Below are 15,120 nucleotides of genomic sequence, written 5' to 3'. Positions count from 1 at the left end.
AGGAGTTATCTGGGACGTATGAGGAGGTGAAAAGTCCATCTTAGGTACATATGAACTAGTGCCTGAAGCCTACAGACAAAGGTTTAGAAAATTAAGGAAAGAACCTGGTCAAACATACATCGAGTTTGAAAGGATCAAACAGTTCAATTTTGATAGGTGGATAAGGGCTTTGAAAATAGACCTGGGGTGGGATTCTCCAGTCGCTGACACCAAAATCGAGTTCGGCAATCAGCCGGAGAATCCCCGTTCACGACCGAATTGGGGCGGTGCTGCTTTCACGATGTTATGCCCCGTCCAAAGCAGCGTACTCAGAGAGTACGCCACGTGACGTATCGACGGCCTCAGGACATTGCCTGAGGCCCGCCACCTGATGCTCTGGCCCCGACCGGCCGAGTTCCCGACAGCGTTGATCCGTGTGGTCTCATCCGTTGGGAACTCAGCATGGCGGCTGCCGACTCTATCCAGCATCGCCACAGTCGGGGGAGGGCCGATCCGTGGGCGAAGGGGAATTTGCCAGGGGCTGGGGGTACTGTTGAGGGGTGGTCACAGGCGCAGCCATGGATCCAGAAATTCTCCGGCTAGAGCGGGTGCTCTACGCTGCCTTGATGCTGGCACTCAGCCAAACAGAGGATCGGTGGCCATTTTACGCCATTTTTTATGTTGTAAGACGCCACCGTTCCCACGCAGGTGTGGGGACATTGCCTCAAAATTGGAGAATACAGTCCCAAACATATGAAGCTCTTAGATAAATTATAATTAAAAAATATATAAATTTAGTGTTCCCAATTATTTTTTTCTCCAATTAAGGGGCAATTTAGCGTGGCCAATCCATCTAACTTGTACATCTTTCGGTTGTGGAGGTGAAACCCACACAGACACAGGGAGAATGTGCAAACTCCACACGGACAGTGACCCAGGGCTGGGATTCGAACCCGGGTCCTCAGTGGCGTAGGCTGCAGTGCTAACCACTGTGCCATGTGCCACCCTGAGAAATTATAATTATGGAGGTGTTTAAAAATTCAATTCTTGATGTAGTGAGAACTCACGTGGAAGAACAGAGGGTTAAAAGTGCGAGATTAGCAGCAGAAATGACAGATGATTATGAATTAGTTCATAAATCAAAGTTTGGTTTCCGACATCAGTTTCAGCCTCTGAGGGATAGAAACTGGGGAAAAGAGAAATACTCAAGTGGTAAAGGTAAAGGAGATCTGATGGGAGATAATGAGGATAGTGTACCTGAGATTAAAAAAGGAATCCAGGAGGGTGGAAGAGACATGAAATGTTTAAAGTGTTTTTACTGCAATAAACTAGGCTATGAAAAGTCACAGTGTTGGTGGTTTAAGAAAAGCACTCTGGAGGCTGATGTGGTAAAACAGGATAAAACAGTGATCATTAAAATGGTAAAGGAAAGCCCAGTTGAAGTGAAGCAGGTGCAAAAGAACGTCCAGTCTGATCAAGAGGTGATTGATAAGAAAGTGGCAGATCTCTTTAAAGAATTTACTTATGTGGGTAAAGTTTACTCATGTGTACCAGGAGGAATAGGTAAAGCAGTCAAACTGAAATTGAATCTTTAAAAAAAATCCTCTCACCTGACAGTCACAGCCCAAAGTGCTACAAGTCACATGATAAGAGACAAAACAATTCTTAAAGGGACACTCACATGACAGAGCCCTTCCCCTCTTCAGCGAATAACTCATTCTCCCTTCTCTCGAAGATCCTCTGCCCCTGCCTTTGCCCCCATCACTGGCTCTCCCACTATGAGCTAACAACCCTGCCAGCTCTTACCCACAATCACCCCCTCCAACCCAAATACCTTGCCCATCGGCCCCTCCCACCATTCAGCCCACCAACTTGTACACGCATTACTGTTTGGCTGCCAGGTACCCTGTGCAGCAATGCCTGCTGCTGCCTTCAGCACCCCGAGCTCCATAGCCAGCTCCCTGGCCCACGAGCTTCCAAGTACCCTCTCTCCATGGAGGCCCGTGTGGAGGTGAACTTGCCAGTAACATCATTTTCCAAACCTTTCATGAATGATGCCGATGAGCCCCCACCGTGGGCAGACGTTCCATCGTTGGAGTGAGATTGCTGTTGTCGTTAGTGATAATTAACTCAACACAATGGGTTTGCAATGTTACTTGGCAGGAGAGCCAGCCACAAGACAGGCAGTGCTGCCTGGGATGAGGTGGTCGCTGCTGTGAGCTCTAGTAGTGTGACCAGGAGGACTGACCTTCAATGGGCAGCACGAGTGAATCGACACCAATGCCCTTCACCGCCCAACCACCCCCCCCCCCCAAAGGGAGCTTCCACACTCCAACTCCCTATGCAACCAGCAACCCTTCCCCCACACCCTCCCTCATCAACCCCGCCCCCCCAAATCTTTCCTTCACAACCCCCTTCCCACCACTTGACTGACAATGCCCCCTCTGTGTCTCCTCAGGAAAAGCTCTCCCATAACTCTCGGGAGAGGGCCAGACTGGCGAAGAGTGCCAGACTTAAGAATCCTCAACTCCTTCGAGTAGCGGAACCTGAGGGTGACCGGGGTGGACGAGGATGGTCACCAAAGCGGAGGCTGGCGGACGCTGCAGAAGTAAGTAACCACCCGGCTCCACCCAGAGGACCTGTCAAAGGTGAGTAGTGATTGCCTCACTGACTGATCTATCCCTCCCACTGACCACATCTCTGTTCTCCCGCAGGTCCTCCAGCCGATGGCTCCAGCCCATCCTGGTTGGCTCCCTCTCCTGACCCCGAGGAGAACACCTCGGAGGAGAGCCCTGAGGATGCAACCATAGTCGCGGCACAGCTGTCATCCCAACCCTCCACCAGCGCAGATACACACACCTCGGTGGGACATGTGAGTGGGCAGGCTTCTGGGGTACAATCTGGTGAGCATCACACTGCTGTCAGATGGGCATGGCTGAGGCGCTACGGAGCTTGTCCCAGTTGCAGGTGAGCATGGCTGAGGTACGACAGAGCATGGCCCGGTTACTGAGGAGCATTGCTGAAGGTGTGGAAACTCTGGTGCAGACCATGGGAACCACCGGGTCTGGCAGAGCCAAATGATGCAGTGGCAGCCGGGGCTTGAACCAGCTGTCCCTCCATCCCAAGGTGAACCTCAGGGCCCTATGAGCACTGATCAGGAGAAGGGGCAGCTGTGTGCCAACCCAGACCCATCCCATGGAGTGGCGATGGAGACCATCTCCCCTGAATTCCACCCCTCTGATGAGACAGTGTCTCAAAGTCAGAAGACGGAATAGGACAGCACGACAAGTGAGCCCGGGCTCTCCGTCCCCAGAGCCCCCAGATGATGCCCGCTAGTGGCATCGAAGGCCACGGGACGATGTAAGCAGCTGGCTGCCCCAACCTCTGATGTGCAACCTGGGGAACACATAGTCATAGTGGCAGAGCTGGGAGGGCCAAGCACGTTGAGGATCTCTGAGTGGGAATGGGTTGTGGTTGAGAGGTGGAGGGTGGCACCATCGGGAGAGTGGGGACTTCTATTACACATTAAAAACCTTTTTTACTCAACCATGATAATGTCTCTGTCACTTCCTTCCACAATGCGGGCTGACTCCCGGACCCTTTGCCCATCTCACCAGGCATTCCCCCTCCCCCCCAACTCCCTATGGCGCTCACCCACCCTCCGGCCGTGGACATGTCCCCGGAGTTGCGACCTGGGTGTTCGGATGTTGGCTGCTGCATGTGTGATGTTGCCTCCTGCAGTGTTGAAGCAGTGTCCAGGCTTCAAGGTGTGATTGGGATGCTCGGCAATGAGCCCCACATGCTACATGGCCCGCCCACCACGGGAATCCACTCGGCATGTGGGAGGTGCTCTCTTAACCACGATTGCCAGTTCTCTATTAGCAATAGCATTCAGCTGCGCATGCCAGAGGCCTCGTCACTCGGTGGGGGATATGAGTGTTCGATGGGGCAGATGGGCAGGGACAAGGGTTGCTCCCGGAATGGGTACACATGTCCCAGGGATTGGCATGGTGGTGCCACGAGCAGTTGCCCCCCCCCCCCAGTTGCACCCCCAGCGCATCCTCCACACCTCCCCCATGGCGGCCCATTCCTGCGGAGGGACCTCCAGCCGAGGATCCCCCCACCCCCCACTGAGGTGGCAAGCCCAGCTGCCCCGTGCTCTTTGCCTGTGAACGAAAATGGCTACTCCCCTCCTCGGCTCCCCACAGAAGCCCTTCCGTCAGTTTCAACTTTTTCAAAATGAGTACTAATCAGGGCCAGCGTGAGCAATCGCTGGGAAGGCCGCTGAATGACAGGAGGCCATTGGATATGGGGTTGCTCTCATTAATAGTATGGAAATGGGTGATATTTGGTTTCTCTCACCCAGTATGGGGAGATGATGAATGACCATATCCATGCCACCTGGGTAAGTTAGATGTTTCGTATCACATATCCATTCCAGTCGACAGGGAAGCCACCTCTCCCACTTTTACTCCAAATTAGAATACTCAATGATTTACCAAGTGTGTGGAATTCCTCCCCCTTCACAGTCAGCTGAATATTTGGAATAGGCTCCACACTAGGACAAATTCCCCTTTTACCTCGGTGTACTGCTTCTCATATTGTGATTTCCAGCTCTTCCAGTCTTCATCCAGTGTTGAATCAAATGTGTGGCCTGAAGCTACAACCAGAATCGACAGCAGCACACAGCCCAGAAACAGAGAGAGCTTCATGATGGACCTAATGGATAACTTAATGGAGCAAAACAAATGGCATCAGACATGGAGTGGCCAATATTCACAGATCACTGGGAAAATTGCAGTTTGGTAAAATTATTCTGTAAACATAACACAATATATAAATAATATCCTCCTCAATCAGTTTTCAATCACTCACTGTTTTACACTTGAGCTTCACTGAGCAGAAAAAAATATTTCATGGTCATATTCTGTGGATTGGAATCATCATGCCGATAAATTTTTCGCAAAGTTAAATTATGTTGGACATGTTATCAGAAATAACAGGTTATGATGAAATCATGTAAACACTAAGTTGTACTGATGTGGTGAATGTCCCTCGCTCAGTGGCAGCATTCTAATCTCGGACTCAGGGTGTTGACAGCTCAACTACAGTCAGAGTTTCATGGAGATGTTACTGGGATCACACTTCAGAGACATAAACTCCTCATTGAGGAAATAATGTGAACAAATCCCTCTCTGGTGTTTTTTTAACAACAAACAAAAGATCCGTTTTCAGTAAAATTGTGATCTCCAGATGTGATTGATGGGACAGTAACTCCATTCTGGTCAGGAATGCTGGTGTCTCTCTTTGCAGACATTAAAGTGACCAAAACCCTGTTGGATTCCTTTAAAAATCATTTTCACTGAATGTCCTTTCTTCCTGAAATGACCACACTTACTGACACTCACCTCGATGTGATTCCAGTCCCACAGCCATGCGTGGGTCTGAGTGAGCAGCTGTGGAGATAGGGAAAGTACCTGAGGCCTCCTGGCTTGTATTAACAATGAACTGTTTGATATGCAGCTGTCAAGCATGTCATGTTATTCACCCTGGGGTAACAAGGACTGCAACTGGATGCAGTTGTACTTGAAAATAGACTTCAAACTAATGTTGGTTCAATACACTTTATTGAATTTGTTGAGCAGTGCACACAGTTCACTGTGGGTTTGATACTCTACTAATCGAAGCGTGCTTACTGTAACTAACTAGACCAGACTAGCTCTGAGCCACGTGTAGAAAGTTCTAACTGATATATACACCCTGACTGTCACTACAGTTGTCACCAATGGAAAGAGGCAGAGTGTTGATGCCTCGTGTGTTTTATAGCGGGAAACCCCCTCTAGTGTTCTGCCTGTTGATTGGTTGTGTTCTGTCCTGTGTGTTGATTGGCTGTACTGGGTGTCTGTCACTGTCTGTCTGTATCTCATTATGTGCATGAGTGCATATCATGACAAAGCAGAGCAGTTCAAAGTTGCCACGCTGCACCTGCTGCTCAGACAGCACCAAAAGGGAATCCCCTGAGTGAGACTGACTTCTGTCAGTTCAAGGGGTCTTCTCACACCTCCAGCATCTGAGAGAAAGGGAATCCCTTCCGCAGAATGGAATGCTAATGTGATTTGGGAACCTTCCTGGTGTCCAGGGGACATGCTGATTAAAGTGACCCGGCCACTTAAGTGTTCATAGTACCCAGATAAGAATGGAAATTATGACCAGAGAGCTGTCTGAAATCAAATGCTGATCTTCAGGTTTCCCAGGGCTAGAAGGGGCATCCCAGCCATAGAACATAGAACATAGAACAGTACAGCACAGAACAGGCCCTTCGGCCCTCAATGTTGTGCCGAGCCATGATCACCCTACTCAAACCCACGTATCCACCCTATACCCGTAACCCAACAACCCCCCCCCTTAACCTTACTTTTATTAGGACACTACGGGCAATTTAGCATGGCCAATCCACCTAACCCGCACATCTTTGGACTGTGGGAGGAAACCGGAGCACCCGGAGGAAACCCACGCAAACAGGGGGAGGACGTGCAGACTCCACACAGACAGTGACCCAGCCGGGAATCGAACCTGGGACCCTGGAGCTGTGAAGCATTTATGCTAACCACCATGCTACCCTGCTGCCATGAGATAGCCATCCTAGGTGAGATGCCCAAGGTCCATTGTTGTCCCCAACCTGAGCCAGCCCAACCCTCAGGGACCTTTGGGGACCCACCACCTGCAGCTTGGTACCAGCAGAGGGACACATGGGCATTGGACCTACCTACTTGCCCCCCTCGGGATCCAATGTGCCAGGTCAGGGTGTAAGTGCTCGCAAATCAGTGCCAAGGTGCCAGGGGAAGTGCACCATTGGCACTGCCAAGGGATGTGGCCTGAAGGTGGGCCTGAGGATGGCTGAGAAAGGACCTGAAGAGGATGGCTTCTGGTCACCAACATGCCTGTGTCATTTGTGGGGAGAGGTGATCCATTATTTTAGTATTGGGGGAAGGATGTTCCACTTTGCTCAGGGGTTGGGTGTGCACCACTTGTCAGCGAAGGGTTAAAATGTCTGTTAAGTGGGGGAGGTAGGCCTTTCCCTGAATGCTGGGATCGGGGCTACCTTTGAAAGTGGTGCACCAAAATCGGTGATGGCGGGCTGGCTAGTGTGCTTTCTGATATGCATATATTTAAATACTAACGGTGGGTGAACTACAATCTGTATTGCGCCCATCCCAATGGCGAGAATGACCCCGCGATTCCCGCCTGGAATGACACTTGGGGCCAGATTCTTCCAAAAAATGTCTAAGTTAATTTGTGGCGGATTGTCCAGGAAGTTTTGCGCCGGCTCTGCCAGGTAGTTCCCCACCGCCATTCAATGACACTTAGTCACCTTTCTGGGCCCTGGGGAGTTTCTGACTGGTTTAACCACCAGCAAGGGCGCAATTCTCCCGAAAGCTCTTTCCGTGTGGTAGAGAGGGGGAATTGTCACGAGCTTCTTGGTCCTCAGCCCAGCAAGGCTGGCAATGCATTTCAAAGTTCATTGGCCCACTTAACGAAGCCTCACGAACTTCTCGTCGCAAATGAAGGCTCACCAGCCGATTCGCCAGGACCGCGCCCATAAGCTCCCTGCCAACAAGGTCAAGCAGCACTTAAGCTGCACTTAAGCAGTCAGTACAGGGATCCCCTGTGGTCGTTCCCCTTAGTAACAGGTATACCGCTTTGGATACAGTTGGGGGGATGACTTACCAGGGGTCAGCCATGGGGTACAGGTCTCTGGCACAGAGTCTGTCCCTGTTGCTCAGAAGGGAAGGGGGGAAAGGAGTAGAACATTAGTCATTGGAGACTACATAGTTAGGGGGACAGATAGGAGATTCTGTGGGAACGAGAGAGACTCGCGGTTGGTGTGTTGCCTATTAGGTGCCAGGGTCCGCGATGTCTCAGATCGTGTTTTTGGGATCCTTAAGGGGGAGGTGGAGCAGCCCGAAGTCGTGGTCCACATAGGTACCAACGACATAGGTAGAAAAAGGGATAGGGATGTAAGGCAGGAATTCAGGGAGCTAGGGTGGAAACTTAGAGCTAGAACAAAAATAGTTATTATCTCTGGGTTGTTACCCGTGCCACGTGCTAGCGAGTCGAGGAATAGGGAGAGAGAGCAGTTGAACACGTGGCTGCAGGGATGGTGCAGGAGGGAGGGTTTCAGATTCCTGGACAATTGGGGCTCATTCTGGGGTAGGTGGCACCTCTACAAACGGGATGGTCTACACCTGGACCAGAGGGGTACTAATATCCTCGGGGGGAGGTTTGCTAATGCTCTTCAGGATGGTTTAAACTAGTTCAGCAGGGGATTGGGAACCTGAATTGTAGCTCCACTACACAAGAAGCTGAGAGTAGTGAGATCATGAGTGAGGTTTCAAAGTTGCAGGAGTGTACCAGCAGAAAGGAAGGTGGTCTAAAGTGTGTCTACTTCAATGCCAGGAGCATCCGGAATAAGGTGGGTGAGCTTGCGGCATGGGTTAGTACCTCGGACTTCGATGTTGTGGCCATTTCGGAGACATGGATAGAGCAGGGCAAGGAATGGTTGTTGCAGGTGCCGGGGTTTAGATATTTCAGTAAGTTCAGGGAAGGTGGTAAGAGAGGGGGAGGGGTGGCATTGTTAGTCAAGGACAGTATTACGGTGGCTGAGAGGACATTTGATGAGGACTCGAATACTGAGGTAGTATGGGCTGAGTTAAGAAACAGGAAAGGAGAGGTCACCCTGTTAGGGCTTTTCTATAGGCCTCCGAAAAGTTCCAGAGATGTAGAGGAAAGGATTGCAAAGATGATTCTGGATAGGAGCAAAAATAACAGGGTAGTTGTTATGGGGGACTTTAACATTCCAAATATTGACTGGAAACACTATAGTTCGAGTACTTTAGATGGATCCGTTTTTGTCCAATGTGTGCAGGAGGGTTTCCTGATGCAGTATGTAGATAGGCCAACAAGAGGCGGCCCCGTATTGGATTTGGTACTGGGTAATGAACCAGGAAAGGTGTTAGATTTGGAGGTAGGTGAGCATTTTGGTGATAGTGACCACAATTCGATTACGTTTACTTTAGCGATGGAAAGGGATAGGTATAAACCGCAGGGTAAGAGTTATTGCTAGGGGAAAGGCAATTATGATGCGATGAGGCAAGACTAAGGATGCATCGCCTGGAGAGGAAAACTGCAGGGGATGGACACAATGGAAATGCGGAGCATGTTCAAGGAACAGCTACTGCGTGTCCTTGATAAGTATGTACCTGTTGGGCAGGGAGGAAGTGGTCGAGTGAGGGAACCATGGGTTACTAAAGCAGTTGAAACACTTGTCAAGAGGAAGAAGGAGGCTTATGTGAAGATGAGACGTGAAGGTTCAGTTGGGTCGCTTGAGAGTTACAAGTTAGCTAGGAAGGATCTAAAGAGAGAGCAAAGAAGAGCCAGGAGGGGACATGAGAAGTCTTTGGCAGGTAGGATCAAGGATAACCCTAAAGCTTTCTATAGGTATGTCAGGAATAAAAGAATGACTAAGGTAAGAGTAGGGCCAGTCAAGGACAGTAGTGGGAAGTTTGTGCGTAGAGTCCGAGGAGATAGGAGAGGTGCAAAATGAGTATTTTTCGTCAGTATTCACACAGGAAAAAGACAAAGTTGTCGAGGAGAATACTGAGATACAGGCTACTAGACTAGAAGGGCTTGAGGTTCATAAGGAGGAGGTGTTAGCGATTCTGGAAAGTGTGAAAATAGATAAGTCCCCTGGGCCGGATGGGATTTATTTTAGGATTCTCTGGGAAGCTAGGGAAGAGATTGCTGAGCCTTTGGCTTTGATCTTTAAGTAATCTTTGTCTACAGGAATAGTGCCAGAGGACTGGAGGATAGCAAATGTTGTCCCCTTGTACAAGAAGGGGAGTAGAGATAACCCTGGTAACTAGAGACCAGTGAGCCTTACTTCTGTTGTGGGCAAAGTCTTGGAAAGGTTTATAAGAGATATGATCTATAATCATCTGGAAAGGAATAATTTGATTAGAGATAGTCAACATGGTTTTGTGAAGGTCTTGCCTCACAAACCTCATTGAGTTCTTCGAGAACGTGACCAAACAGGTGGATGAGGGTAAAGCAGTTGATGTGGTGAATATGGATTTCAGCAAAGCATTTGATAAGGTTCCCCATGGTAGGCTATTGCAGAAAATACAGAGGCATGGGATTCAGGGTGATTTAGCAGTTTGGATCAGAAATTGGCTAGCTGAAAGAAGACAAAGAGTGGTGGTTGATGGGAAAGGCTCTGACTGGTGTCCAGTTACTAGTGGTATTTCACAAGGATCTGTTTTGGGGCCGTTGCTGTTTGTCATTTTTATAAATGACCTGGAAGAGGGGGTAGAAGGATGGGTGAGGAAATTTGCAGATGCCACTAAAGTCGGTGGAGTTGTGGACAGTGCAGAAGGATGTTACAAGTTACAGAGGGACATAGATAAGCTGCAGAGCTGGGCTGACAGGTGGCAAATGGAGTTTAATGCAGAAAAGTGTGAGGTGATTCATTTTGGAAGGAATAACAGGAAGGCAGAGTACCGGGCTAATGGTAAGATTCTTGGTAGTGTGGACGAGCAGAGAGATCTCGGTGTCCATGTCCATAGGTCCCTGAAAGTTGCCACCCAGGTTGAGAGGGTTGTTAAGAAGGCGTACGGTGTGTTAGCTTTTATTGGTAGAGGAATTGAGTTTCAAAGCCATGCGGTCATGTTGCAGTTGTACAAAACTCTGGTGCGGCCGCATTTTGAGTATTGTGTGCAGTTCTGGTCGCCACATTATAGGAAGGATGTGGAAGCATTGGAAATGGTACAGAGGAGATTTACAAGAATGTTGCCTGGTATGGAGGGAAGATCATATGAGGAAAGGCTGAAGGACTTGCTGCTGTTTTCGTTAGAGAGAAGAAGGTTAAGAGGGGACTTAATTGAGGCATACATGATGATCAGAGGATTAGATAGGGTGGACAGTGAGAGCCTTTTTCCTTGGATGGTGATGTCCAGCACGAGGGGACATAGCTTTAAATTGAGGGGAGATAGATATAGGACAGATGTCAGAGGTAGGTTCTTTGCTCAGAGGGTAGTAAGGGCGTGGAATGCCCTGCCTGCAACTGTAGTGAACTCGCCAACACTAAACGCATTCAAATGGTCATTGGATAGGCATATGGATGATAAGGGAATAGTGTAGAGGGACTTTAGAGGGGTTTCACAGGACGGTGCAACATCGTGGGCCGAAGGGCCTGTACTGCGCTGTAATGTTCTATGTTCTATGTTCTATGCTCAGCCAACCCCAGCCAGCTCACAACAATGGCCTCAAGGTTCGAAGATGCAGATCTGGAGAGGCTCCTAGTTGCAGTGGATGCCAGGAGGGATGCCTTGTTCCCTTGAGGGTCCCATAGGGTCAGCAACAAGGCAGCCAGTGCTGCCTGAAATGAGGTGGTGGCAGCTGTCAGCTAGGGGAGTGTGACCAGGAGGACTGGCCTTCAGTGCAGGAAAAAGGCCAACGATCTACACCGAGCAGCACGAGTGAGTCGACACCAACATTGGCCACCTTCCCCAAGGGAGCAACCACCCCCAATTCCCCATGCAACCCCCAGCACTTCCTCCACCCCCTCCCCGACAACCCCACCCCCAACTCTCCCTCACACCCTCTCTCCCACCACTGTGAACCACACATGTGGCTAGCGATGCCCTCTTTGTGTCTCCACAGGAAAAGCTCTCCTATAATTGTCGGTAGAGGACTCCGACTGGCGGAGGTATGCAGGACTTAAGAATCCTCACTTCCTTCGAGGAGCAGGCCCTGGAGGTGACTGGGTGGCCGAGGACAGATTGGTCAGCCATACGGAGGCTGGCGGACGCTGCAGAGGTGAGGAACCACCAGGCCTTACTGACTGACCCATCCCTCCCACTGTCCATTTTCCCGCAGGTCCTCCAGCCGAGGGCACCATCCATCACGGACGGCCCCCTCCCTCAGAGGAGAACACGTCGGCAGAGAGCTCCGTGGATGCCACCATAGACGTGGCACAGCTGTCATCCCCCACCAGCGCACATGTACACACCTCGGTGGGGCATGTTAGTGGTCAGACTTCTGGGGCACAATCTGGTGAGCACCACACCGCTGATGATGCACATCAGGTGGAGACAGGAACCCCCAGGTGAGACAGCAGTCAGAGGTCTGCTGGATCCCAGCCTGATGCTGAGACTGTGGTACAGAGGTCCCCGGAGTTTATGGAGATGATAGGGAGCAACCTGGACATTCAGAGGATGAAGTCAGCATCACTCCAGCAGATCCATTGCTGATTGGAGGAGTCCCAGAGGCTGGGGTGGAGGAGATGGCACCAGCAATGCGTGACACCAAGGTCAACACTGCTAGTATGGCGACTGCAGTGAAGAGCCTGGTGCATGACATCGGCACCATGAGTGAATGTGTCCAAGGCATTGCGCAGTCGGTGACAGCATTGGGTGAGGCTCTGGGCCAAACTTTCAAAGCGCTGTAGCGAGCAGGAGTTCATAGGATCATAGAATTTACAGTGCGGCAGGAGGCCATTCGGCCCATCGAGTCTGCACCGGCTCTCGGAAAGAGCACCCTCTTGAGCCCACACCTCCATCCGATCGCCATAACCCAGTTACCCCACCTAACCTTTATTTGGACACTAAAGAGTAATTTATCATGGCCAATATACCTAACCTGTATATCTTTGGACTGTGAGAGGAAACCGGAGCACCCAGAGGAAACCCGCGCAGACACAGGGAAATTGTGCTGACTCCGCACAGACAGTGACCCAAGCCAGGAATCGAACCTGGGGCCCTGGAGCTGTGAAGTAACAGTGCTTACCACTGTACTACCGTGCCACCCACAAATTGCCATTGGTCTCCTGGCGCTCGACCCAGTGAGGCCGGCAACGATATTCAAGGTTCATTTGTCCACTTGACGAGGCATCATGGGCTTCTTGCCCCGAGTGCTGGCTCACCAGCTGATTCGCTAGTACCGCTCTCACCAGCCCCCTGCTAACAACGTCGAGCGGCACTTAAGCGGGACTATTGGAAATGCGGTATTGCAGATCACATTAAACAGCACTTTGCACAAACATTATGATGCCTCTGTCACTTTCTTCCGCAATGCGGGCTGACCCCCGACCCTTGCCTGTCTCTCCAGGCAACCCTCCCTCCCCGTGGCACCCACCCACCCTTCGGTCATGGTCGCGTCCCGGGAGCTGTTTCCCAACTCCTGGGTGTTCGGATGTTGGCTGCTGTGTGCAGTGCTGACTCCCACACAGTGTCTCGGCATCAAGGTGCGACCGGAATGCTAAGCAATGACTCCGACATGCTACATGGCCCGCCTATCCATGTGAACGCACTTGGCATGTGTCAAATGCTCACTTTACCTCGATTGCCAGTTCCATATTAGCGATTGTCTTCAGCGGCGCAGCCAGAGGCCTCAGCGGTCGGTGTGATTATGGTGATCGGTGGGGCAGACGGGCAGGGACAAGGTTTGCCCCCGGAATGGCAGTTGCCCCCCCCAGATGCCCTCCAGTGTCTCCCCCTCCGGACCTCCCATGGTGGCCCACCCCTGCGGAGGGTCCCCCACGCCCCGCCGAGCACTGGGGTTGCAAACCCAGCTCCCCTGTGAGCAAAGATTGCTAATCACCTCCTGGGCTTCCTACAGAAGCCCTTCTTCCAGGTTGATGTTTTTAAAAAAGGAGTACTAATCAGCGCCAGCGTGAGCACTTGCTAAGGAGGCCGGTGAATATCACAAGGCCGTGGGATGACAGGTGGCTCTCATTAATTGTATGGAAATGGGGCTTAAGTGGTGATAATTCGTTTCTCGCCACGCTGTGCCGAGATTCCGAATTCGCTTACGGGAGCAGGCCGGTTGCAATGCAATCTGTTTGGTGCAGATTTCGTTTTTGGCCTCTTCCCGCTATTCACCTGCCTCTTTACGCTTCAGCGCGAGTGTAACGATGCTGGAAGATCTTGCCCTTAGACGTATTGGTAGAGCTAGGAGGGCAAAGCTCGTCGAGGTTCACTGAGGGCACCGGAGGAGTGGGTGGGGGAGTGCTCCAGTTTTCACCCACAGTCCAAAGATGTGCAGAGTTGGTGGGGTTACGGGGATAGGGAGGGGGAGTGGGCCTATGTCGCGTGCACTTTTGGAGGGTCAGTGCAGGCTCAATGGGCCGAATAACCTTCTTCTGTGCTATAGGGATTCTATGATGTATCATTAAAAGCATTACATCAGGTTACATAGGATGACGTAGAATATACAGCTCCGACACAGGCCATTCGTCCCAACCAGTCCATGCCAGTGTTAACGCTCCACTTGAGTCTCCTCCCAAATTTCCTCATCTAAATCCTTCAATCTAACTCTGGATTCCCTTCTCCCTCAAGAGCTTGTCTCACTTCTCATTAAATACATTGATACAATTCATTTCAAACAATCTGTGAGGTAGTGAGTTCCATCCACTCATCACTCAAATGAGTACGTTTTTTCTGAGATCCCCATTGGACTTACTGATGACATTCTCATCTGGCATCTGGATTTGCTCTTCCGCATAAATGGAAACATTCTCTCTCTACCACTGTATCAAAAATTTGCATGATTTTAAGTATCTCCTTTCTTCAAGAGTAAAGAGATCCAGCTGGTTCATTCTTTTCTGACAGTCCCGTTTCAAAATCAATAGGTTTAGTGTGACAACTATTTTTTCGCATGAATCATCTGGAACTAATTCAAACATAGAAACATACAAAGAAAATAGCAGGAGGAGACAATTCAAGCCTGCTCCCCCATTCATTATGATCATGGCTGATCATCAAGTTTAATACCCTGATCCCGCCTTCTCTCCATAACCCTTGATCTCTTTAGTTCCAAGAGCTATATCTACAACATTTTGGCCTCAACTACTTCATGTGGTAGTGAGTTCCACAGATTCACCACTCTCTGGGTAAAGACATTTCTCCTCACCTCAGTCCAGAAGGTTTACCCTTATCCTCAAACTTGTTCTGGATGTCCCCACCATCGGAGACATCTTTTCTGAATCTACCCTGTATAATCGTGTTCCAATTTTGTAAGTTTCTATGAGATCGCTTCTCACTCTTCAAAACTCCAATGAATAAAATCCTAACAGACGTAATCTCT

General features: G+C 50.2%; 1 protein-coding gene across 3 annotated transcripts in view; it reads right to left on the bottom strand.

Annotated features, from left to right (window-relative positions):
• The window catches only part of LOC119953323 (procathepsin L-like), a 73,776-nt gene that overhangs the window by 43,385 nt on the left and 15,271 nt on the right, over positions 1-15,120 (bottom strand). For 2 of the 3 annotated variants that reach the window (XM_038777483.1, XM_038777482.1), the window contains one exon: positions 4,560-4,709. In XM_038777483.1, the coding sequence (XP_038633411.1) occupies positions 4,560-4,691 (132 nt within the window). In that variant the 5' untranslated portion in view covers positions 4,692-4,709. Of the gene's footprint in view, positions 1-4,559; positions 4,711-15,120 lie in introns of all 3 variants that reach the window. The other variant, XM_038777481.1, reaches the window with a different exon arrangement.

This window comes from Scyliorhinus canicula, chromosome 18 (genome assembly GCF_902713615.1).
Source record: "Scyliorhinus canicula chromosome 18, sScyCan1.1, whole genome shotgun sequence".
Taxonomy (NCBI): Eukaryota; Metazoa; Chordata; class Chondrichthyes; order Carcharhiniformes; family Scyliorhinidae; genus Scyliorhinus; species Scyliorhinus canicula.
Note: the sequence above shows the minus strand (reverse complement) of the source record. Positions and strands in the feature narration are given on the sequence as shown.